At 45.6% G+C, this 26,225-nt stretch overlaps 3 protein-coding genes across 5 annotated transcripts; 1 reads left to right on the top strand and 2 right to left on the bottom strand.

The window, feature by feature from the left end:
* The first annotated feature begins 3 nt into the window (after nt 1-3).
* On the top strand, nt 4-13,223 carry LOC135390837 (FRAS1-related extracellular matrix protein 1-like). The gene is made up of 17 exons (XM_064620775.1): nt 4-684; nt 748-2,184; nt 2,769-3,263; nt 3,678-3,895; nt 3,963-4,152; nt 4,232-4,369; nt 5,352-5,767; nt 6,449-6,820; nt 7,423-7,716; nt 8,282-8,438; nt 8,511-9,136; nt 9,447-9,803; nt 10,349-10,539; nt 10,602-10,733; nt 10,793-10,872; nt 10,936-11,086; nt 12,081-13,223. Exons 1-17 carry the CDS (start codon nt 445-447, stop codon nt 12,383-12,385), a joined length of 5,799 nt encoding a protein of 1,932 aa, XP_064476845.1. The 5' UTR covers nt 4-444; the 3' UTR covers nt 12,386-13,223.
* A 121-nt stretch (nt 13,224-13,344) lies between these two features.
* LOC135390839 (plastin-2-like) lies at nt 13,345-23,061 on the bottom strand. The gene is made up of 8 exons (XM_064620778.1): nt 22,919-23,061; nt 17,907-18,340; nt 16,756-17,121; nt 16,502-16,685; nt 16,057-16,275; nt 15,444-15,743; nt 15,216-15,356; nt 13,345-14,351 (listed from the first exon to the last, which is right to left on the bottom strand). Exons 1-8 carry the CDS (start codon nt 22,988-22,990, stop codon nt 14,166-14,168), a joined length of 1,902 nt encoding a protein of 633 aa, XP_064476848.1. The 5' UTR covers nt 22,991-23,061; the 3' UTR covers nt 13,345-14,165.
* A 339-nt stretch (nt 23,062-23,400) lies between these two features.
* LOC135390840 (transcriptional adapter 3-like) lies at nt 23,401-26,006 on the bottom strand. Of its 3 annotated transcripts, none has more exons than XM_064620781.1 (5): nt 25,920-26,006; nt 24,939-25,311; nt 24,323-24,685; nt 23,998-24,255; nt 23,401-23,842 (listed from the first exon to the last, which is right to left on the bottom strand). In XM_064620781.1, exons 2-5 carry the CDS (start codon nt 25,290-25,292, stop codon nt 23,543-23,545), a joined length of 1,275 nt encoding a protein of 424 aa, XP_064476851.1. In that variant the 5' UTR covers nt 25,293-25,311; nt 25,920-26,006; the 3' UTR covers nt 23,401-23,542. The 3 variants fall into 3 exon arrangements, with proteins under 3 accessions (XP_064476851.1, XP_064476850.1, XP_064476849.1); XM_064620780.1 differs by lacking the exon at nt 25,920-26,006 and adding an exon at nt 25,769-25,913; XM_064620779.1 differs by lacking the exon at nt 25,920-26,006 and adding an exon at nt 25,502-25,727.
* Between the last annotated feature and the right edge of the window lie 219 nt (nt 26,007-26,225).

Genomic DNA, 26,225 nt, shown 5'->3' with positions numbered 1-26,225 from the left:
GTCTGCTCTTTGAGCATCTTTGAGCATCTTTGCTCTGCGGAGCTTTCCTTATTATACTGCAAAACCGTAACGTTGGGACCTTGAACCGAAAAAAATAATACAGCGTTTAGTCCAATTTCCTCGTTGACCTAGTTACTTAATACCACCAAACGGCGGAACCACCATGGATACATCGAAATCTTATCCCGGTTCCTTATCAACGGTGCTGGTTTTGCATGTTAGCACGCAGATCTCGAGTTCGTTCAACCGCATGAGGAGTGCTCCGCGTTCTGACATGGGCTAAAATGTGATAAGTAGCATCCTCTGTACACGAACATCTGTGGTCAAACTGTAAAATGTTTCTATACGTGAACTTAAGCGAAAAGATGCGACACTATATGATCATTCTTCGCTCTCTTCGCTGCGCCGCATAAACTAGTACACGGTAATTTTAAACCTGTTCCAATGAAGTGCTTCAATCCTAGACATCTGTCACTACGTATCTCGTGCGTTGACATGTTGCGCGTTATCATTGCCTTCCTGGTGACGCGAAGCGTGTGTTGTAAGGACGTATTTGTTCCTTTGGGAAGAGAAGTGTTTTTACTGCCAGATGACATCGATGTTTCTAATTCCGGACATAACTGTGTCGTGGAGGTCTCAAAAGAAGAACCCCTGAGTAACACTGTTGGCACTCTTACCCCTCAGGTCAGTGATCCTATTTTTACCATGGTGTACAACGGATAAACTTTTTTTTCTTTCTTCATGCAGACGTTCCCATGCAGCTTCACCCATGGGCAGGTGAAATATATCCACTACGGCTCCCTCTATTGGAAGAAACAAACCATTCCGCTTCATATATTTAACATACGCGGGAACGTAACTGAAGTGAAGCGATCATTCCTGAACATTGTCGTCGAGGAAGGTCCTCCCTCACAGTTTCTGTGGCCTCATCGCTCACTGAAGGTTAAAGCGGCTCTCGGACTCTCGGATCCACTCGACACCTCCATGCTCTCGCTTCCCGTTCAGGACGCACTTGACTGCAGAATCCATTTCTCCAGTAACAGCAACTGGCCAGCTTATGGTGGTCTTGTGGCTGGAAGTCAGTTTAAACCAGTCGAGTCTATCGCGCGAAGGTGCGAAGATTTTTTAAATCTCGGCATACGCTACAAACACCGGAGGGTGTCGTCGCCGAACACGGACTTCATCCGCCTCAAGGCAGAGCTGAGAGGACCCGGCCACAAGCAGATACGCTCGGAGTGGGTGCAAGTTCTCGTTGAAATCCATTCGGGTCATTTGAACGAGCCTCCCGAACTTCCAGCCGCGCAGACGATTCCACTGAGTGGGGGTGTTCCAACACCATTTACGATTGATGGAGCAAGAGACAGAGAGTCCGATAAGGTCATACTCAATGTCACTCGCTCGCCGACCAGGGGTGACATTGTATGTCTTTCATTTCTCCTTCCGTGCACTTCGTTCGATGACCGAGAACCCGTAGCCTACCTGCCTCGTACGATCGGAGCAGACGGCGAACCCGATTATGCAGAAGTCGTAGCGCTCGACAACTTTTTCCGGTCGAGTCGTCCGTTGAGGCTCATTTTCTCGCCACCTTCCGCCGGAAAAAATGCCTCGACAGCGGCAGTGGTTCGTGGACTGTTTATTCTGGAAGGCACATCGAAGGCGATAACAGACTCTCACCTCTTCCTCCCTGCCCAAGCCAATATCTTCCTAACTGGCGGATTGTTCCACGGAAGGATAGAGGTCGGCGGAAGGATGGTGTCCTACTTCACAACGAGCGACGTCATTTCCGGACGCGTGTCTTACTGCCACGACGATGGTGACAGTACGGTTGACAGTGCCCACTTTCTAGTGACGCAACCGTTAGATGATGTCGACAGAGAAATCTCTCTTCGTCTTCCAATTAAAATTCTCCCGAAAGATGACCAAGCACCAATGCTAGTCGTCAACCGCGAGCTGGCGGTGCTCGAAATGCAGCAGGTGCCATTGGGACCGCACGTGCTCTCAGCTCGGGATCCTGACAGTCCCAAGAGCCAGATTCGGTACCAGGTAACGAATGTTCCGCAAAATGGGGCTCTCATCAGAAGACACACTGCCACTCCAGGGCTCGAGCCCATAATCCAAATTCGAGGCTTCAGCGAAGATGACATCGACGAAGGCGTAATAATCTACATTCACCGAAATAATGGGGTTAGTAAGATTTACTGCAGTTTACCCTCCCCCCCGATTCTGACAAATAGTTTATTAACAACGCACTTTGTTTGCCTTTTTTGATAGCTGAGTTGACATAATCCTCAAAAGCATTTTGTCTAGTATTTGTCGTTGCAAGTTTTTGTAGCAAGCTCAAGCTACTACTATATTTAATGTCCAAATCTCATCATTTGTACAGGATTTGAAGAACTAAATGTTGATAATATGGTGAGGTTATACAGGTATTATTTTGATCATTAATAATTTTTTTAAGAAACAAATACAAATTTAAAAGATGGATAAATTAATTGCATTATTCCTGAACCCCAAAGTAGTAACTAAAATAAGGAGCAAAAGAGCAAAAACTGAAGCACGGTGATTTTTCCAGTATTTATTAAGACCTGTTTAGGACCCATTTAAGACCAATACTGCCCTATTAGTAAGACATCAATAAAATCAATCGCACATAAAATTAGAAGTTTGTTCCGTTCACACAAAGTTATCTGTTACACACGACAAATAACCTGACCTAAAAAAATCCTGCCCTTAAATTTTCCGTCCCACACTTCTAATGTCTTTCGCAGACTTTCTCCGACTCCTTTGAGGTGGTTCTCGAAGATGGCAGCTCTCCTCCAAACCGTTCACCGCCTGCGGTCGTCCTCATCACTGTCGTCCCTTCGAGCCCCCCACCAGAGCCAGACCCAGACAGTTCCTTCCTCCTAGTAACACCGGAGACTGAATCGCATGCTCTCACCCGTGCTCATATCAACTTCATCGACATCAACTCGTCTCCCGCGGACCTCCGGTACACTCTACGAGGCCCGCCACACGTTCTGGATGGCACCGGCTTATCTCGCAGTCCTCCTGGCTGGCTGGCAGATCCGGCACAGCCTCTCACTCCATTGGACAGCTTCACGCAGGAGCAAGTTGATCGTCGTCAAGTCATCTACTACGCTGGTGTAGATGATATTGGTTATTATCAGCAGAAGGTGATCTTTGACATGACGCTCGAAGGAAGGGATGGCAGAATAGTACCTGGAGTTGTCTTCAATGTTAGCGTGCTGCCCGTCAACAACCAGGTAAGGAAATATCGAGCTGAAAAATGTTCGCCGAGAGTACTAGTAATAGCATTGTGCGCAACGAGGGAATCCGTCTTACGGGTCCTATAATCCGTCTTACTGGTCCTATAATCTGTCTTACGGGTCCTATAATGCGTCTTACGGGTCCTATAATCAGTCTTACGGGTCCTATAGTGTCCAATACCGTGGAATGCGACCCAGATGCAGCCTATTGGCTGTGTTGGACGAGCAAAAGACTAAATCCGTTCCACGAAACACATCTCTTTGGTATCATAAATGAGGCCTTGCAACATAGAAAAGCAGTTCATTGGTAACTCAGTGGTAATCAACAGAATGCACGTGAAATAAGGAACACTGTGCAACGCGAAAGCAACACAACCATTTGAACCTGCTCACGGAAATTTTGTCTTCCAGCCTCCCACATTTCACACGGGGACATTAATGCTCGACGAGGGAACGACGGCAGTCATCACGACCACGGAGCTGAGGGTTCACGACCCCGACACCCTCCCCACCGATCTCCAGATCAGCGTTCTGACCGTTCCCCTGCACGGTTGGCTCAACCGAAACGGTTACACCCTCAGAGTGGGAGACTTGTTGTCACCGGAAGACATCTTTGCGCTTCGCATGGAGTAAGGAACGCATAAAAAAAAAAAAACGCTCGGACTTGCCCGGCAGTAAAGAACGAATATTCTACAGGTACAAGCATGACGACTCTGAAAACTTTGAGGACGAATTCACGCTCGGAATAAACGACGGCGTCAACTTTGCGAGCGGACGCCTGGAAGTACAGATAAGACCCATAGATGACGAGCCCCCTCGGTGGCTACCCGGCCTAGTCAGAAAAATTCTGGTCGAAGAAGGGTCGCAGATTGTCCTGACCTCCGAGGTAATGGCGGATTTTTTTTTTTCCAAAGCGTTTTTAATCGCAGTTGGTCGGTATTCGTGCAGTTCCCTTTTACTTGCAGGTACTTTCCGCAGTGGACGCCGATACAGACAACGAACAGCTCCATTTTATATTGACAGACATGCCTCGCCACGGGGATGTCACTGTAGGAGGGAGAATGGCAACACGCTGTACGCAGGCAGACGTTCGGAACGGCAAGGTTCGTAGGGAGGGCCTCCTTAAGATCGGTAGATTCGTAATGGTCACACAATGTGGACTCGATAAAGACTGTATAAGAATAACTGCTAGAATTTTTTTTTTTACCAACATTACCAGCGACAAAATTTAAATGACAGAACACGAATAGGACCGTGGATATCCATGTAATAAACGTCTGGTAAATTATGGGCTGCGGATTTGGCTATGTGCCTCAGTTTCGAAACTTTTAGAAACAAGGCCTCCAGAAACTGGTCTTCGTGGTGGAGGTGCTAGCGAAAGGGCTCGTCGAAAGAGCAACAGAGGTGGGCAATGTGTATCCTGGGCTGACTTCTAAGGGAACTATGCCAACACTGGTCTTGCAAGGCATACATATACAGGGTGGTCCACCAACCATGATAGAAATTCATAGTAAAAAACGTAGGCCTCGGAGAGACATGCGGTCAAGGGATTTTTTTTCTGCCAATAACTTTTGCCACATATTGGTAACATTTTTATTTCATTTCAATCGACGGCAAGTTAATTTCTTGAATTGAACTCCAAAATTTCCCAAGGCAACCTAACGTTTTCTTTCCGGAAATGGTTTCCCCGTGGTCATTTTACTCAGTATAGTACATATGGAATGCAAAGGCAGTTCCCAAAATAAATTTGCCGAAAATCCGTGGAAACGACCCCTTGGCTCCGCCCTTTTTTGACGGCTCAAGTTTGAGCGCAAAGCTGCGAAGAAAGGAGGTTACATTACGATTGTAACCTCCTCTCTTCGCACTTTGCGCTCAAACTACGAGCCGTCAAAAAAGAGGTGGAGCCAAGGGCTCATTTCCACAGATTTCTAGCGAATTTATTTTGGCAATTTATTTGAACTTCTATCATGGCTGGTGGACTACCTTGTAGAAATTTGGCCAATCGCAACGTTCACTGGAGCAGTTCCTTACTTCAGAGCTCATGAAATGTGTCTCAAGCAAGACCACTGTGCACCATATTTCCAGGTGATGTATCGCACAAAGGAAACCGAGATCGGCGCACACAGTCAGCACGACAGCATGACTTGGCTAGTCAGTGACCGAGCCCTTCCATCTGCGGGACCTCACCTGCCTCGTGTCGTAGAGATACTAGTCCTGTCGCACAACAATCGGGCGCCGCAGGCCGCAGTCAGGGGCACCCTGCGTGTCACCGAAGGCGGTCGTGTCAGAGTCGACGTCCTCGCAGCGTGGGACGAGGACAACGACCCGCAGGATCTCATCTTTCACGTGTCCGAGGAGCCTCGAATCGGCTTTCTCGAAAACGTTCGTCCTCCTCAACCAGGAGCTTCCGGACCTGTGACGGGTCTTGGCAAGAAGGTGCTGGCCTTCTCTGCGAAAGATGTGCTTGAAGGATTGGTGTCATACGCGCAAAGCCGGCACATGTAAGTGGTGCCAATGTGATGATTCGAGGATAGTATTTCTGAGGAGGCCTTATTGAAGGCTACGAGTTGTAATCAACGGGGACGACTTCTTTGCTCTCTGCTGGTTCTTCAACAAGTTTATAATGTGCCTATGGTTACAGTGCTGGATTTACGGAACACGCATCGGCACATTTGCCGGTGTGGTGACACGGTGCTCGGGGGGACAAGGCGTCCTGGGCCGACTTCAACGGAAACTGTGCCGGCACGTTCCTTACTGAGAGCGACACACTAGCAGCAAGTGGGATTGTACATACTTACAGACACATGCCTGGGTAACCCAGTCACCTGTTTGCAAGTCAGTACGGTCCCATTCGGTGCTAACATGTCACTGTGAGGAAGGAATCTGCCGGCACAGTTCCCATTGAAGTCGGCCCAGGACGCTTTGTCCCCCTGAGCAACATGTCACCACACCGGCAAATGCTCGGATGCGTGTTCACCAAACTTTTGTCCAGCACTGTACAAAGTATCCTTCTCTTCACCTATTCCTCAGTTCATGATTTTGTGTCTCGTGCCTCGTCCAACAGATATTTCCTGGCTCCCATGAGCTTTGACTATTCAACCGTTCACTTACACTAATCTATTACACTTCGATGGCAACATGGGACGTCCGCTATTGACGCAAAACTTGTCGTTTACCCGCAGAGCTGCCGAACCAATTTCGGATGAGGTGACACTATACGTTTCGGATGGCCAGTTCAATTCTTCTCAGGTGACACTTGTGATCGAAGTCGTGGGCGTAAATGACGAGGTTCCAACTGCCGAGGCTCAGAACCTGACACTTGATGAGGGTGACTTGGTGCTGTTTACTCAAGAACTCATCCAGATCCATGATCCAGACACACCTCCGGATCCAATAGTTGTCACCGCAATGGCACGACCAAAGCATGGTTCCCTCGTAAAATTAATCGAAGGAAACGGAGAGATGGTCGAAGCCCTTTTTACGAGCACCAGTGTGGACGAATTCTACGGTCGCGTCGGATATCACCACGATGGATCAGAGAACTTTCATGACTGGTAAGGAATATGCTGGTGGTGAGGTAGTGGTAGTACTTCTGTAGTTTTTAAATATTTTTTTTCCTGACCCAGTACTTAAAGGCGCACTAAAATGCAAAAACAACTTGTTCTCAAAGGGAAGTCCATATTTCAATTAGTGTAATGCAATCAAAATTAGTTGATACAGCACTAACTTTTAGAGAAAAAACGCAATTAAAACAGAGTCATCTCTTACCCCGATGTATACCCAATGTATACCCGATGCACGAGCTGAAGCGAAGTTCACTGCTTAGTGTCGAAGCAAGAAAGAGTCCGGTATAATTCTGACTGTAGCTTCGTAACGTAATCAAAGTTTTGAGTTTTAACAGTGAGTCGTAACGTAATCAAAGTTTTACATCAAGTGCGAGACTAACAGTGTGTAACACAATTTGAAGTGAACTTGTTTTTGCAATTTAGTGCCCCTTTAAGTCTCTTCTGCACAAATATACTGTAAACAAATCTGTTGCAGAGCATTTGTGGCCATTAACCTTTTTGTGCATTTCGCTTTATAGCTATATTAGCGATATCAAATGACTGCTTATCGTCCTCAAGCACCAAGCAACACATCCACAGGGTTGTTACAGGTTCGCCCTTAATGTTTCCGATGGGCTTCACACAACACCGCTCGAGGTATTCGTGACTGTCTCTCCCATCAACGACGAGCCACCACTCGTACTGCGCAACCTGGGAGCTGTACTGCCAGATGGAAAATACTCTGTTGCCATTACAGAAGATAATCTCCTCATTGAAGATAGAGACACCTCTGCCAACGAGGTCGTCTGTTTTATCACCCAGTTTCCTCATCTGGGAACAATTTCGGGATTGAGGAACGATTCAGTATCTTTTACACAAATGGATATCTTGGAGAACAAACTCAGGTGTGTAATATTCTTTCACATTACATTGGAAACTATAGCACTGAAATCCTATAAAAATGTGGATGGTTGAGATCTGTTGTATTCTATTATATGTATGCTATACTTATCTCACAATTATTGTTAAAGGGGCACTAAAATGCAAAAACAACTTGTTCTCAAATGAAAGTCAGAACTGCTCCATGGCGTGGCAGGCACGTTCACGTGCAGCATGCACTAAAGGCACCCGATGTACACCCGATGTATACCCGATGCACGAGCTGAAGCAACGTTCACTGCATAGTGCCGAGGCAAGAATGAGTCCACTATAATTTCGATTCTAGCTTCGTAACGCAATCAAAGTTTTGAATTACGATGACCACTGCGAAATTAACACAGCATATAATGTAATTTGAAGTGAACTTCTGCTGGTATTTTAGAGCCCCTTTAATCACATCTTACCATTCAATTTTCACAATATTACAAGCACATACAGTACTGCGTTAAATGCATGTCTTTACGAAATGTGCTGCTCAATTGGAATGTATGTATGCCTACAGTATATATTTTCGTGTATCAATTCTGCCAGTTACGTTGCCGAAAATGAGACTACGAACGTCAGTGACGAATTCTTTTTCATCTGCTCCGACGGCGTTCACAACACATCAGAGACAACTTTTCAAATTACACTTCGACCTCAATTATTCGTCACGTCCATGGGAGCTGTCGTGCAAGTCGGTAAAAAGGTGAGCTTTATAGAAACGTGTAATGTCAGCAGACAAATACTTCGACACTATATCGTAAAAAAAATCTTTCAGGTACTGATTGAACCAAATGCACTCTACGCGAGCGATGTTCCAGACCCTCCAACAACCATCATCTTCAACGTCACCCAATCTCCACGTTCCGGATATCTGGAGCTAAGTGCCGCACCGAACACGATTGTGACAAACTTCACAATGGCCGATGTCCTTCTCCGACGTTTGAGCTACAAGCACACGGGCGAAGAAAGCGGGTCAGATCGGTTCAACTTTGTCGCCTCGCTTCCCAGTGGTTCCCGCGACGAAGGCACCTTTCTCATCACGGTGCGACCCGCTGCTCGACCCGACATGCCGCCGACCTTACACGTGCTGCTGCCGTTGAGGGTGGTCTCCGAGGCTCCGAAGGTTCTCACCTCTAAGCACCTGTACGCGAGAGACGTGCTCTCGCCGCCAAAGAACGTCACGTTTGAAGTTCTCAAGAAACCAGAGCACGGGGTCCTTCTGCTCAATGGGGTTCAGTTAGCGTCGGAGACATTTACGCAGGACGACGTGAATCATGAGCGCCTGGCGTATCAGCGTCCGAGTTCGAGCGTGCATCCGTCGGATCACTTTCTCTTCCGAGTGTCGAATAATCGAGTGCCCGGGTTCATGTTCCGAGGGCTTAGACGGATCAAGCCAGTGAAGTAAGTTTTCGACTGGACATTTTTACACAATCACGATGCAGGAAGTTACCTGAGTACATGTTTCAGTACAGTACTAACTGCATATCTTGTGTAATGGAATTTAAATCGAAGCTGCATTTGTATTCTGGTGCCCAGTCCGATACAGTCAAACTCCTTTATAGCGAACACCTTTTTAACGAAAATACCTGTCCCCTGAGTTTCGTTGTAAAGGAGTTTGACTGTACCACTAAAAAAACAAAATTAAGCCTTTTCAGTTACCTGAAACAGCTCTTTTTCGTATCTTTTCATTCATTTCTATCCATATCTTTAGGTTTGAAATCTTGCTCGTAAACATCATTGGAAGCATTCCAATCGTCACATTCTACAAGGTCAGCAGAGCCTTCAGGCACCACCCAGGGGGTCAGTGGCGGCTGTCGTTAAACGGCTTTGTGCAGAGCCAAGATGTCGGCTCCAGTGCCAACCAAGTCCTGTACTTGGTGACAGAGACACCCAGAAGGGGACATCTGTCACCGTGTGACGCCCCTCCAAGTACATCTCTCTTCTCGTTCACACAAGCCGAACTTGAAAACGGGCACGTGTGCTACATGCTGGACAATGACGATGCCACACAGGACGGCATCTCATTCAAAGTCCAGAATAAAGAAGGCAGGACAGTGGGGCCTTACAGGTACATTGTAATACTAGTTATCACAGTAATGGCAACCATAACTAGGGAACAGGGTTGCTATTTGCAGTTATTACAGTATGCTAACTATAGTCGTATTCAACTTAAGAAGGAAAAGGAATCTAGTTTATCAACTACATACCCTGTTGGAGATGCGATGAAATAGCACGCCGGGAGAAATACTGAGCGCACTTTCTGCCGCAGCGTAGTGCCAAGTGGCCAGTCTTAACATCCAATATGGAAGCAGAGTAAGTATGATGGATTACATTATCAGGAGCAGGAGGGAGTGTGGCCTCTGTGTCCAGCTATGCTATCTGCGTCGCAGTAATATTTTGAGAGCTGACGTACCAGGTTTCTTTTCCTTCTTAAGTTGAGCACGACTATAATTATAAGTGCAGCATAGCTACATCTTGAAGTCATTGCTGCGACTGATAAAAATTGTTCCCTTTTATTTTAATTTATTTATTTTCTAGTGCCCACCAACAAAGAAAGTATATGAGAAGTGAGAGTTGATTAATTGCAGTTAATTGTGCCTTGTGATACGACAGGCTGGACCTCAAGTGGACGCAAGTTACTCCGACGGAGCCGGAGATATTTCTGTGCAGTTACGACGGCAGCGTGTCCGTCGGATTTCGTAGGACTGGAGACATCCTCGAAAGTGCTACCGTATCTCTGAAGGTCTTCACTCCGACAGGCGAGAGGGCCGTCAAGGGAAACCTCACTATGAAGTTTGATGCCGGTAATGCACTCGATAGAATACTCTAAAATAAAGTATAGGCAATTCTGGACTGTGGCACACAGGGAGTACTGCATCGAACTGGACAGGCACGATTGACAGCAACGCGACGAATCAGTTTGTGATAGAAGCGACACGGATAGAAGGCGGGATACTCCAAGCTCCGGTACCGGTACTCATCACGCTGCTGGATCCCGGTAAATTTAGTGGATAGTTTTTAACTTCAGAAAGTTTAACTTAATGAATCCCTCCCCAGAGTCAGACCTCTGTTCGAACGTGACGGATTTGGTTCCGACGAGGAACTTTCTAGAAGAATCCGGCCTGGTCAATACTTCGGTAAGTTTACAGCTTCAATTCGAAACATGTTCAAGTGTAGCCTAAAGAATATGCGCGTTTCAGGACTGCAAAAGTTCACCACAGACAACACTGAGATATGACGAGGCAACGAGGCGCATTCAACAATGTGTAAGAAACACGTGGGTTCCATGGCACAGCAAAACACACATGATGCAAGTGCTGTCCATTAACAGCAATTCTGCTTGCATGAAAGGTACGTTACTTTGCTGCGTAACTGGTACATGCAGAGATCATATAAGCACAAAGCAACTAACTGCTAATTACAAAATCATTAAATTTTGAAGAGCATAAAGATCCGACTAGGACATGTTCATTTAAAGTAGCACACAAGCCATTTTTAACACCCAGTTTTCTTCCTATAAAACTGTTAATTAGGCCACGAAGATGCACCATGCGAAGTAATTTACAGCACAGAGTCATAATTATCGCAGAAATTGAATTTAAAATACGCGACCGTTCGCAACAGTGGTGAAGAGCAGTACCAGCCCCTGATCTGCCTGGAACCTTGCGCTGACGCTATAAGGAGAACGCTCGCTGATTGGCCTAGAGAAATGTTGTCTGCTACTCCGCTGTCGTCTGCTACTCCGCTGTTCGGGGTTCTTATAAAGCCTTTCTCCTTGCTCGGGAATGCTTCGGCCGCTCCTGCTATCCCCAATTTTCCAGGAGAACTGGCAAAACAGGTTTACGGCGGCAAAGGGACAAGGCGCTGACCCCCACTGACCGGCGAACCAGAACGAGTCTCCTTATACACAGTCATCGGTGACGTGTCATCATACCTCCTCATCCTCGTTATAGCTGGAGTGGCGAGTTAAGGGTGTTTACAGTGAACCCTCGTTATTATGACCATGGTCGTTCCCGAAAATTTTGGTCATAATGCGGAATTGTCATATTAACGGGGGGGATTTGCAGAGGTTTCACTGCATTGTTCCCCAGGAGCATGGTCGTAAAGCGCGTATGTCAGATTATCGAGGGTCATATTAACGAGGGTTCACTGTATTTGAGTTTTTTTTCGGGGAAACAAATTGCACACATCAAAACCTTTCGCGCTATTCGGTATAATGACACACACACTTTTATCAGATGTCTTAATCTGAAATTTTTTTGGATGGCCCTCTGCACTCCTTTAACGGGGAGCCAAGGAGCATGTGTCCACGTGATAAAAGCGCGTGTGCGTCATTGTTTTGTAGGCTGGCAACCTTGGCACGACCAATGCTACAAGTGGTTCCGTAAAGGGGCGACATGGGCGTCGGCCAAAGAACGCTGTCAACAGTTGGACGCGGAGCTGGTGACCGTGCTTTCACCGTCCCACCGTGACTGGCTGGCCCAACTTTCCCGCGAAAGGCCCTTCTGGATCTACGAAGATATTTCTGCTTCACTCCGATCTCTACGCCGCCTTCCGTGCCCACTCCAAAAAGGCACGCACGCTCCTTTACACAAGCACTGCGGCCAAATTCACGGTTTTATGTGCAGCACGAGAAAGCCACACGACTGAGTACAACCGTCAGCTTTTTTTTAGTTGGGTTTTGATTAAATGTGTCGCGTTTACGAGAACCTGGTTGTGGAGTTGAGGAATTGGGTTGTTGTATAGATTCAAGTTGAAAGAAAGCGTAAATGTACAGCTCCTGTCAACTTTAATAATAACACTGGAAAAGTTTCATTTCCCAGCGTAATAACAGGCACCCTTGGTTACTGGGGGAATGTAATGTTAATAAAATCCTGGTGTTAAACTAATATAATAGTTTTGTTCAATTAAGATTTACTTTGTGTTTTTTTTAGTGTCATTATTTAGGTTTACCGGAACTGCACAAGTTAACACAAGTTGACAGCTCTGTATTGTCAATTTCTTTCCACAGACCTAGTTCATATGTGTGTTTACTTAAATATGAAGCAAAAATGCTTCATGCAGTATTTGCTTTGCAGTTTCTTTTTTTTTTTTTCAGTAGGCCAGGGAAGAGGGTCTAGCTACCTATATGCTTCCCATGAACCACACATGAAGTATTGTTGAATGTTGTGTCATCCACTCAGCTGTCAAATCCTGCTGCATAGCATAGGGCCTCAATTGGCTTTGCAATTAAAACCAAAATGTGCACTGATCCACTCATTCACATGCAGTCTAGCAGGCTTTGTTCAAGAGGCAAATGTTTCTGGGCAGGTTGGACTGAGCAAAAGTAGGCCCTTAACCCCTGAACGTTACAAGAGCGGTGCCAAAGGTATCCGCACACGGGACACATCTCACTGGAGACGTGTGCTTTCTCTCACAAAATGTATGCACAAAGTGGACAAATAAAGACGCTAACATATTAAAACAGCGAGCTACGAAACAAACCATGTGTCAGACTCGGACCTGGAATATATTCTGAACCCCCGAAAAAACGTTAACATCATGCATCAAACTGCAGAAGCATCTTGACCACTAAGAATACTGGCATTCCGAGACTTCTTGAACAGGCATGCAACAAAAAAAAGCACAAATTTATTTTTCTTATGGAATGTACAAATATCCTATGTTACACAGCCTCTCCCCTGGACCCTCAGCACTTTGTGCATTTCTGAGCGAAAAGCCCTGCTCACGTACAAAAAGCGTAGAAAAATATAATACAACACATCTTTTGCGTATAAGGTCATTAGAAAAATCGCTTGTCATGGTTCCTGGAATAACACTTCAGCGTTGGACGCGACGACGTAAACATCAGAAAAAGATAATGCTCACCAGGTGAAGTGAAATACTAAAGACGGACCCCTGCTCCGTTTCGGAGCTATTGGAATGTGTACGACTAGGACAGATGAACGAGAAAGAGAGAGAGAAAAAAAAGAGTAAAATATAGAAACATTATCTCTCATTGTTGCGCACCTCGCATTTGCTCGAGTTTTCCTCTCATCCTCATCCGCGACAAAGACAGACAGCACCAGGAAGATTGAAAGAAAAAAAAAAGTCTTGACTTCAAATAAATTATATAAAAAATAATTGGGCAATCATGCAAGGTTTCTGCAACCTCAAGTGGTGCCTCTCACGGGCAAAAAAATTGTGCGGCAGTCACATCCTCCGCGAGCGTCTCAACCGTCCGCAAGTAAATTGTGTAGATAAAAAAAAAAAAAAAAAGAAACAAGAATGCCTTTCTAATTAAGAGCAGAGTCTCGTAAGGAATAAAAGAAGAATGTCCCAAGAGGAAATATGGTCCCCCCCGAATGCCTCCCGCCATTACCTATTGTATCCGATCCCGTTCTGCTCAGAATCCAGCCGAAAACGCGTGGGACGGAGAGCCTCTTCTCGTTCATTCCGCGGAGGCGTTCTCCTTGGAGCCCATGTTGGGTACGTAATCTCGAGCCATGAGGCAAGCAAAGACTGTCATCACCATTTTGTGTTTCCCTTCTGCTATGTCTTCGGGCAGGGCGTAGATGCGCGCTCCGAGCTTACGTGCCATTGAAATGGCGTACTTTGCATTGTCTAGCCGTTCCTCCTGAAATGGGTTTAATTTAGGTAAGTAATAAGATACGGTGTCAAGAGCACTGCTATTCTGAGACAGACAGCATATTATCGTTAGGGCCTGACTTTTTAGGGTTAAACCCGTATCCGCCCGATATTTACCCCCCCCCCCCCCCAACGAAATCTGTAAAATTCCGGTTTAACCCGAATCTACCTGAAAACATCCGGGTCGCGTGGCACACTCGTAAGCGTGTATTAAAATAAAGTTTGATAACATTGCTAAACATTAGTTCCATGTTAAGACAAATTTTTATTAAACAAAAAAAAAATCACCTGAATACACCCGAATTCCTGACGACAGAATATGCCTTAACGGGATTTAACCCAAATACACCCGAATTTTCAAATTAAAAATATCACCCAATATTTACCCCCCGAATTTGGCTAAAAATAAAACCCGAAAAAGTCAGGCCCTAATTATAGTGTGCAGACACGAAATAAAGAGAGCCTGAAGTTTTCGGGATAATTTTTTTCTTCGAAATTCAGGGGGTAAAAATCGGGTAGATAAACATGTGCTCTAAATTCATGCAAATTCAGGTGAAAAAAAAAAACTTCCAGTATGCTAAATTTGCGGAGAAATCCGGCTCAGCTACCCAAAACCAACTGCAATGGTCTGTTACAAAAGGTGATGTAACTGCATTCGCTGCCAAACGAGCTAGTTTGCATTCCTAAAGACGTCTCAGTGACGGCAATTTGCCGGGTAAATATCTGGTTTCACCCTAAAGAGGCAACCGGGGAATCAATACGGGGTGCAAATTCGGGGGAGGATCGGGTTAAACCCCAAAACTTCAGGCTCTAGAAATAAATGAAGTGCACAAAGAAGCCAATGTTTGCTCACCTGCGTATCCCCGGGCAAGACTTGGCTGTAATTGATGCATCCCGGATTGATGGCGTCTACCAGGTCTATCACCGGCCGTGCATCGCAGATGCATGGGTCTTGGAAGCTCTTGATTTGAGTCTGCTTGCCTGCTGCTCTCAGCTTGAAGTAAAAATTGCCGTTACATTGCATTGCGTTGCACAGCAACTGGCATTTCACACCTTCGCCTACGGTAGATACACAGCTTACCTTGCCGTTAGCCCAGTCAACAATTTCCTTCTCGATGATCGGATGACCTGTGTCGGCCAGCTGCGCAAGAACAGACAGGGTGTAGGCGCGCATCAACTGCCAGACGAGAGCCAGCGTAAGGGTGGCATTGCCGTCGGAAATGTCCTGGCCCGCGACTCCGACCAGCGAGAACTTTAACTGCTTGCCCAAATCCACAGCGTAGTTGCAGTTCTCCAGCTTTTCCATGAACGCCTTCAACTTTGTGAACGTCTGATGGACCCTGTTCCAATCCACGTGGCCGGGCTTGATCACGTCGTACAGCTGCGGGAAAATAAGGTACGGATCTGAGATGTCTAACAGTGTTGGCAGTATAGTGTGCTACTGTAAGTAGCTGTTTCTGAAGTTACCCATGCAAGCTCATGACACAAATATATATATAGCTGAAGCAATCGCAATATACTACTGAATGCAATATACTAGAGCTAGATATTGAATGAATGTTTGTAAAATTGCATCTAAACACGGAGTGCTTAATTTCTATGGCAGTAAACACACGTCCCAGAAAACCCGCACAAGGACAAGTTTTTAGCGGAGCCACGTGATATTTAAATATTCACTTCACAAGACCAGTTACCTGAAAAATTACGAGGCCGTCTGCCAGGTCGCTGTAGAGCCAGTTGACGTAGGGCTTCACTCCCATACTGTTCATCCAGTTGCGGTACGTCTTTTCCTCCCGGGTTTCCTCCAGGTTTTCCAACTCCAGGGGTTCCTCGGGCTTGTCCAACGCGGGGTGGTTGTTGAACAGGTTGGCAACAAAGGCAACGTTGAGCTTGTACACGCCTTCGACAACGTCCTGCATAAACGTGCGCACGAATTATGGACTTACTTAAAATGTGAGGGGGCCCTTTGTTCTTTCAGCACTAGACACATGTTGGCAATGTAAAAAATAAAGTTGTTATAATGGAACTGTAATGTTGACCCCTCCTAACTTTTTTGCAACACCACCCGCGTGCTTACGGTTCTGGATAAACCAGTGGTTTCAGCGCAGAAGTCTGATGAAATGAAGATGAAGTCCATACCGGAGGTGCAAGGAAAGAGCGGCAGTTGATCTTGTCCGCCTGCTGGAGCATTATCTCGGCACGGTGCAGTGGATCCCTCTCGTGCAGAGCTTCTGTGTGCACCCCAGATGTGAGAGGTGCTATCTGCTTCAGCAACAGCGTGTAGATCTCCGAATCCTTCACATCACCAGTGAAGTTTGTCAACCTTTTTGCGAGAGCAAACCAGACCAAAAATACTTAGCAAAAATTGAGCAAGACCAGGTGTAACACCTCACCGTCTGTGTGTGCCTGCACGCTGTAAGTGGTAGTTGACCCATCGCATGAGGATAGCCTCAGGCGACAGCCTCATGAGGTCAGCCATGTCTTCTCCGGGTTCCAGCAACTGGACGAGACCTGGGCAGTGCTGCAGAGTGATCTGGTTGAAGAGGCCAATCTTGATGATCTGCCACAACAGGCCGAGAACAAGGTGAGGTTTTCCGCGTGCAAGGTCATGAGCGTCGATGTTGATGATGTTGCACCCGATGGCCTGGGCTGAGCTCAGGGCCAGCGTCAGGTTCTCGTGCTTGGTGTACAATGTCAAGTTGCGCTTGTTGATCGCTCGCTCGTCGATCGTTTCTGGACAGGAGTGGTTGATGATTTTACTGCAAGAAGATCGTTGAGGTTATTGGAATGGAATTCGTGATCTTTCGGTTAGATTGAAAACGTAAAATTCTTGAGGATATGAGCTATGAAGGTCTCAAGGTGATCTGGCCAACTTGTAGTAATACATAATGTAAAATCCCCGAGACTAGGGAACACGAAGGGACAGAAACAATACGAAGTCTCTCTTTTTTGTCCTCAACTGGTGTTCCCTTCCCTTCTGTATGTATATATTTCTTGTATGTGAAGTAAAATTTTCAGCTGAGTTTGAGACTTCGTGTTGTGTCTGTCCCTTCGTGTTCCCTAGTCTCGGGGTTTTTACATTATGCATCATCTTCACCAGCTCGCTTGCTTCCTAGCCATTTTTTCATTGTAGTAATAGTTTGTAGTATTTTGTAGTGTAGTAAAATTTTGTCTGTAAACTTTTAGTGTTTTCCCATTTTAGCTCTGTACATACAAAAGGTAAAAAGGGCAGCTGCACCAGAAATTTCAGGCAAAGCTTGGCACAAATGTTAAATCATTATATAATACTTTAGTAATACTAATTATTTTGGAATGCTGCTATCCAACGAACAGCACTGTTCCTAGACACCTGTACTTATGCACACATATGTACTTATGCGTGCAGCTGAGTAATGCCAATTAATAATAACAAACACATAATTCAAGTAACATAAATCTCAGTTTCCTGGATAGCGTAAAAAAAATTTCCTAACTCAACATCCCAAATTTGTCCTTCCGTAATATTTTTATCTTTAAGCGAGTTTTTTCCTTCGTAAAACCTTACCAGAGCAAGATGCCATCTTTGACCTTCTCGTACAAAGTCTCCCCTGGCATTGCAATGGGGAGGATGTGTTTCAAGTCAGGATCGTTCTCCAGGTTCCGGTTGATCCAGTCGGAGAAAGCGGCACGCTCCTCGTGCCGTACGGAATGAGTCGTCCCCTCGCTCGAAGCCTCCGACATTCCACCCAACGTCTGGATGTTATCTTTCTTGGAGATGACAGTCTTGAATGTGAGTGACACCTCTTTAGACTTGAGGTCGGAGTAGAGCTTCTGGAATTCGTCCACGGCAATCCGCCCTGGCTCTCGGAGGGACTTGCGTTGTTCCATGTCTTCCACCATCTTGCGGACCTGCCACTGGGGGACCTTGCAGCCGACAATTTCGAGGGCATCTTTGAGTTCACTCAGCTGAATGAAGCCCGAGGATCCTTTCTCACCCAGCTATGAAATGAAAAAGGGCAACATCAATTATCTAGTACATTATCTGACATGTCATATTGCTGTTAGTACAGTGCACATTGTGCTACAAAAAGATTAAAAAAAAAAAAGCAATAACAATAATAACAATTCGTTTAGTCTTAGGTTTAATTCGTCTCGGGTTTAAAAGCACGTAAATGTGATCCAAGCGTATGTTGTCTCCAGCGTGAGTTTTCACAAAATGATCAGCGTACAGGCAAAAGTTTGATGCATGCAAGCAAACACTGTTGCCGCTCTGAGGTGTAATGCACACACTTAAGCCGATATCTGGCATCCTTAGCTTTGTGGACAGAGCGGACGTGCAGGAGATAACTTCCTCCCAACGTATAGTAGATCTCTGCTTAAGAAACGAAGCAGTTCGTTGGACATATGTATATAAAAGAAGAAAAAGATAAACCTGATGTGGCCTTTTGAAACACTGTTTTTGAAGGATTCAGAAACACCAATCCACTAGTGTGGCAAAAATCTTCATATTTCCTGAACAACAAAGAAGTAGGACTTCAATTAGCAGAAATTCAGATTGTCTTTAGAAGTCTTACTTTGTGATTATGAAAAAAAATAAAAAAGCAAAGCTCACTTGTCGGTCCCGCACGACAATAAAAATGTGCACCTATTACAATTTTCACTGAGGCTTACGACGGACAAAACCTTTGACCCAGGACGTAAGAGGGAGCAGCATATGGCGCTCTGAACAAGTATGTACCTGCAACTCGACACAACCTTATCAGATAAGGTAGAGCCTAATATAGCACTTCGACTAAATGGACATTTACTGTTGAGCAGCATATCACTTCCTACAATTAAAATGACGATACAAAAACCAAAGGCCTCAGTCAACATAGAGGAAGGCATTTTCGGGGTTCCCCTCAAATGTCTCAGTTCAGTCATTACCAGAGTAGTACCCAAGAAAAAAGAAAAGCAATGTTAGTGTAAAGTCAATTAAGGCTAGGGGTCCGCATCCTCTAGACCAGGGGCTGTGAACCCGCGGCCCAGCGCAGACAAAAATTCTGGTGCTTAAGAGTTGTCGGTTATGGGCTTGGGGAGAGGTTATCCAAGTCTCGGCTGGCTTGGCAGAGGGCGCGGCACAGCAAGCGAATTCCTCAGGCAAAAGCGCAACCTTTGTGTTGCCTTTCCCGCTCTTAATAAAATGAACAGAAGGCGTCTGTTGTACTCTCTTACGTTAACTTTGTGAATGTAACAAGCCATCAAAAATGCGATCTTTCGGTACATTACGCTTAGAAAGAAAAAAAAAAGATTTTTCAGCTTGTTTGACAGCTTAATTATGGTCGTAATTTAGACTAAATTTCGTCAATTTAGATTTCCTTTAAAATAGTCTCAACTATAACTATGTTCTGCAGCCCCTGGAAAAAAAAATTGACGGGAGGGTGGAATGTGACCCTTACGACAGCATAAAGCTCGACTCTAGAGTACCACTCAGGCGCGCTGCTGATTACATCACTGTGTGCAATTGGTAGTGCACTGGTGGTGCAGAATTCAATACAGGTGCACGTTCAAGTTCCGCCAGTGCCAGGCTTTTTCGACGTCTGCATTACTAGATCAATACTTGGATGTTGTTATTGTTAGACAGCTAGTGTCTGACTGTCCGTGTGCTAGCCTCAACTTTGTTAATTTCTGGATGTTTGCAAATCTAAAGGGGTACTGGGCATGATCGTGGCTTTTGTGAACTGCAAAGCTTACAAATATCAAGCAGAGATTGACAAATAGAAACTGCACTAGTCTTGCAGGGATAGATGATGATAAAAGCATACCTCTCACTGACAGAACGTGAGTATTTATACACTTACTAATACGGTTAGAAAAAGTTTATTAGTACTTATTAATTACTTACCAATATTTAATACTTAACCTATTATTACTCATTAACATTTAATTAATAATGAAGTAATAAAAAGTACATATTAATAAGGTTAGAAAAAGTTCATTTGAGGAAATAATACTTTAGTACACTAATACAATAGAAAAAATAACAATAAAAGAACAAGGTGAAGAGCATGAAAAAGTATCTACACGTGTTCGTCGTACACAACTCCGGTCCCCAGTATATCCATCTTGTAAGGTGTGTATATCACGCCACACGTCTTAGGACAATAGCACACCGCACTATGTACAACTGCCAGCACCACAACATGTTTGTTAGCTGTCGAAACAATTTGAATTAACCGTCCTTTGGCAGATATTCGCTAAACATTCAGTTCCTCAAAAGTAGCTTCTATTGAAGCTTCCAAATTCTCTGAAATTCTTCATAGCCTCATGAAGTGTCATTGTCCCTTCTGTGTCAAGCTGCACTTTGACAGATCCGACATTGACACACCCACTGCAGAGTTTGCGTCAAGATTGTTTGTGGAAACAGGAAATCCACCATATCCTGCAGTGGAAACCCTGTCAGGCACTTCCTCGTCCCAGAACAATCCACTTTTCATTGAAGACTAAGAGAATTTCCATGTTCGAAGGCATTATCAAAGACCATAGGAGTGGTCTTTGAAGGAGTGCTATATGACAGAATCACAAAATTTGAATTGATCTAACACTTACAAAGCAGAAAATCTATTGCTGCGAAACAAATTTAAATTATATTGTGTGCAGCTACTCTATGTTTTTACGATACTGCTTCTTCAATAAGAGGGTTTTGCTTACATTTAAGAGCCGTTGTCTCTATTGTTATTGGGAAGCTTTTCATTTACATATAAAAATGGGCTGTGACATGCAGAATATGTTTCGCAGAATAAAATAAAAATTAGTGAAATACCAGGCTTACGAAGAAATAATGTGAGAAATATCTGGATTATAACATCAAACAACACAAATCTTGTAGCACTTCTTCAATGACAAACTATTGCAGGCAAACTGATGACAGTTTGTCACCCCTTCCACTGCTCGAACAAGCATTGTGATAACCAACATTCCTACACAATCTATGGCTGTGACTATCTGCATTTTTATCGCATCGTACAACTGCCACTCAATACCTTACCATATGACTCACCGATTGTACCTGGATTGTAGCCCCGCACATAGCCTTTTAGGTCTTTGTAGCTGGCACTATCACATGACAATGTTATCTTGCTACAGTAATTTTACACCTTGCTCACGTTTTGCTTACACCATCATAGTCTGGAAGTGCTTGAATGCGAGCGTGGAAGTATATGTTTATTATGCACGCTCAACGTGCTATGTGCGAGGTACTTGATGTTTTTTCGTGAAGTAAGCAATAAACACTGGGGCTTCGATCCCACGTGAGACAAATTATGGCGCTTACTGCCTAAGTACAGAATTTGCTCTGAACAAAACTTTCAAACTCTTGCATTATTCATGCGATATTTTTAATGCCTTGTTTTGTGAAGCTATGGCAGAAAATACTGGTCTGGATAACAAGCTGATTCTGTGATTTTTCATGTTGATTCTTCTCTCTCCTCTAGATAGGGGAAGAGAAACACCTTGCGAGGTCGAAATACAGCCGTAACAAATCATGCTGTCGCATACTGATATTCCCTGAAGGCAAAAAAAAAAGAAAACGCAACAGTGCATATCCGCTTCCCTCCTGCTGAAACCTGCGGCCGACCCCACCGTACGGCACCCAACGCGTGCGGCTGTTGTTTTTAGGTCGTCTTTTTTTCTTTCTTTCTTTTTTTTTCGTTCTTGCCGCGCCTGTTGTCGTCGCCCTCTCTGCTGTACATGTCGCCAGCGTATAGTGTTGCGCAACTTGCCTCGATAAACAATGTCACTATCTAATGCACCCTCTTTTTCAAAAGGGCGTTGTAAAAGCCGTCGATAAAGCCACAAGTGTACACTCATGCAAATGACCTCGGGGCAACACCGCGCCTCTTGAAATATACTACGAAAGAGAACTTTGCGCGTGGGCGGCTCAAAAAAAACGATGATGATCTATCATGTGTGAATCATTAGCCAGCTCTTACGCATCCGGAATTGAGGTGTCCCATTTAGCGGAATCTTCACGTCTGTTTCTGATTCAACTCGCACTGTCACAGGAAAGCTGTGTTCTACATTCTTGCAATTATACAACCGGCCTACTTTATGATGCTGAGAGTTTCATGCTGCTTATTAAAGCAATTAAAGTGCGTGAAGTTCAGGAGCGAGACGAAAATAGAGGAAGAATTAGCAGGTGCTATGAAAGGATGCTAGTTGCTCGCGGTGTCAAACTAGATACGTGTTGCCGCACGTGATTCAACCTCGGTGCCAAATCTGTACGGTCTTCTGCAAATTCTCAGAAAACTAGTTTATTACATCGTTATGAGGCTGTTCAAACTTATACTGTTTCTCAATAGTTTGTAGGAAAAACGTTGCGAGAGTTCAATTTCGCAAGCCAGAGGTCAAAACAGAACGAGATAAAATTCCGAGCATACTTTCGCGGAACACGTATTGGCCCCACTTGACGTTTTTATAACCCGCGAATGCTTGAAAGCACCGGAACATGTTACGTGGACCACAAGGAGAAACAAGACTGAACTGTTGTCCGTTAACAGTCAACCAAATCAAGCATTCCAAACAAGCAAAAGTACTTACGGTTGGGATTCGTGTCGCAAGGTCGTCTTTTTGATCATCGGACAAGAGTAAAGACTGTCTTGTTCCCGCCATCTTGCTACGCTTCGACTACACTGGAAACTCCGTCCGCCGGCTTGCTCCGGTGTCTCCGGTAAGTCCGGATGATTCATGACTCTCTCTCCGCTTCCAGTTTTCTCTCCTGCGAGGGCGCCACATTCCATTCCGAAATATGACGTCATGCATATCGTCTGCTACCTGTTATCTTACCGTAGCACATTCATCGTGGCAATTTCGGTGACCAAAAAAGGCTGGAATGTTCACAGTTGTTAATTTACGGGGGAATAAGGATTTTTCCAGAGAAGCGCAACAAGGGATGTTGTTACTTTGCAAAGAAGGAAATTTTCATGCCTTGAGCAGATGGTGGGCTTTCACAGAGCAAGGGCCAGTGTACTGACGCACGTGTTTTCAACATATGTCACAAAACATAGATTTTTCATCACAAGAGCGTTTGTTCTCAATTTATTCCTTTCACACGATGAGCCTGCACCACAATCAATTCTCAAAACCCACACAGTCACAACAACACAAATATTTTTTGTGTTATTACATTACCGTTAAATACATATATCGTAAAAACAGGAAACATCAATGTTTTGCCCCTCCTGCTGACAGGCGGTCAACCTGCCTCACGAGCGCCTGCCGATCACGTAGAGCACGCAGGGCTTGTTCGCGGTCCTTCTTGGTGGGGCTTTTCTTCCTCTGTCGAGTCGAGGAGATCCTGCGGAAGACGTCGAGGACCTCGTTGTCCACAATGCGAAGCTTTTTCCGGAGCTCCTGTTCCTGGAGCCGGTCACGCGCACGCTTCAACAATGTTGCCAGCTGAGTGCTGTTGTGAGCGCTCAGCGCACGCAGCTCGGCCTGACATCTCCGGAGTTCAGCTAGAACCTGCAACGCGTAATGGACAATAATACCAAGGATGGATTACTAAATTACATTCTAACTCTCGAGTGTCTATCACGTATGGGTAACGCGTAGGATTTGTGAACACCAGTCGCAGGAAAAAAAAAACATCTTCGGGCTACTACTAAGTAATTGCATACCTGGTCATCTGAACTGTCTACTGCGGATGCCTCTTCCAGCAGTCCCTGCTCCTGCAGTTCTCTGCGAACTCGTCGTTCCAGCTGGGCCGCTCCTGCGACTGCTAAGGGTGCAGCGCCCCCTACGTCGGCATCTTCGACGGAGCACATGAGATTTTCTTCTACTAAGCAGGAGACCAGCCTCTGAGTTAGGGGTCCCAGCGGGCAAGTGTCCGTATGCTCCAACTCCTTCGTTGCACCCTTCAGCATCCTGTCTGCCTCCTACAATATCAAAACACTGAGTTGGCACACACCAACACCGCACGTCAGACTGCGCGTGCACACACACCTTGCTGTCCTGCACCGTCCTCCGCGAAGGCTTTGTCTCTGTCGCATCTCCCGCGGCGGTAGCCTTTGCACCCTCGTTCTGCTCTTCCAAGAGGTCCTCCTGCGCCCACCTGTGTGCATAGTGCCTCCCAAGCGCAGGGATACGGTAATACTCTGCATCATCTTCGCGACTGTGGATCAGCTCTTCCAGCATGCGAAGATCGTCCTGCGTTATCTCGGCGCAGTACGGTTCCAGGGACGCCCAGAATCGATTGGGCGCATCGTTGCGCGGTGCAGTCTGGGGTGTTGCCTGCCCCTCCTCGTGGTGGGGTGCAGACGCCGGCGTGCCAATGTGTTTCCGTGGCGGACGCCCCCCTGTGAATACCTGTTCGGGTGGTAGAAAAGTTATTACCACCTAGCTTTTTTAAATGCGTCTATTTTTTTGTTTAACTCCTATGTGTGACCAGATCCAGACCCTCGGTTTGTGGGGGGCGGGGGGCGGTTTCTTTGTCGGAGCGCGTAGAGGGAAATCCAATGTATAAACTGACGTTTTTTTTTGGGGGGGGGGGCGATCGCCCCCCCCCCCCCCCCCCTTGGATCCGCCACTGTGTGTGACCAACAAAATGCAAGGAACGTACTTTCCCGCCATCTTTGAACTTCTTGGACCCAGGCTTTCCGTCTGACGGCCTCTGTCGTTTTCCAGGTGTGCACGTCGGCAGCGGAATCTTTTTCTCTTGCCAGGAGACGAGAACTTGCGTCTCGTGCGCTAGCTGTCGTTTACGTCCGCAGACAGAGACCAGTAGGGTCTCCAATTCCAGCTGTAAGGTATCTACGTCATCAAGGGTCAACGCTGTATCGCCCTGTGTGACTGCCGTGTAGCGAGGGCATACAGTCGTGTGGTCCAGTGGACTCACGTCCGGAAACTGCAGCGGACATTCTTCCGAGGCTGACGAGGAGGAGCTGGAACCGGAACCCTTGCCTTTGCCCTTCATGGCTTTACCAACTCCTCTACTGCGGCGAAAAGATCGGTACATGTTTACTTCAGAGAACAGTACTACTGTGTTTTGGTGCTTCATTGTGATGCTAAGTGTCCACTTTGCCGTATGTGGCAGTAATTTGGCACTACAAGCGAGCACATCAATGACAAAGACGGTACCACATAAAACACAGGGCAAGTAAAATATCAATGACAGACGCGTACCCAACCGAGTTGTGTCCGAATACCTTAACCATTGTAAGTAATGCTTGTGATTTGCTCGCCCAATGATTACATACAAACCGCTCGCTAAAGCTGCCACTCTCAACTTCCTTTCACACAATGAAATGTGGCTCCGTTATTAGCTTACGCGTTTAACTTTTCGTATTGAAAATTATCGACTTTTTGCAGCTATTTTATTGTTAAGCTCCTCACAATCCAGTGTACACAAAAGCTAGACATATTTTTCTCGTCGTCTTCTGCTATACTTACGCTCATGCAGCGGAGCGCATCATTTCAAAATGCTTTGTAGCTCCTTGAACGGTTACATACCAACATGCATGAAAATATTGCTACAGAAATAACTAAATGAACTTTCTTAGAAGCTGCATCGATTGAATACGTAAACGACGTAAACACAAACCATTTTCCTTCCGTTCCCCTTCCCCGCCGTCCATTGTTGCCAGACCACGAGCGCCCGTTCGTCTATGGACGATATAAAAGTCGAAACGAGATTCACGGTCTTACTTGCGAGTGTTGAGTCCTGTCAATGGCGGAAGGAGGAATAAAGACAGAAGGCAAAGTCGTGCACCGAAGGAGCCCCAAGGCAATTAATTTTTTTTTAAATTCTTTCTCGCGGTACACTCACGAATCTTTCAGGCTCACCACCTCCGTTCTATATTCATTTCCTTGTTTCATCCTGTTCGTCTGTGGTTACCTCTACCTTTTT

This window comes from Ornithodoros turicata, chromosome 4 (assembly GCF_037126465.1).
Source record: "Ornithodoros turicata isolate Travis chromosome 4, ASM3712646v1, whole genome shotgun sequence".
In the NCBI taxonomy this organism is placed as follows: Eukaryota; Metazoa; Arthropoda; class Arachnida; order Ixodida; family Argasidae; genus Ornithodoros; species Ornithodoros turicata.
This window is presented reverse-complemented; position numbering and strand designations above follow the sequence as displayed.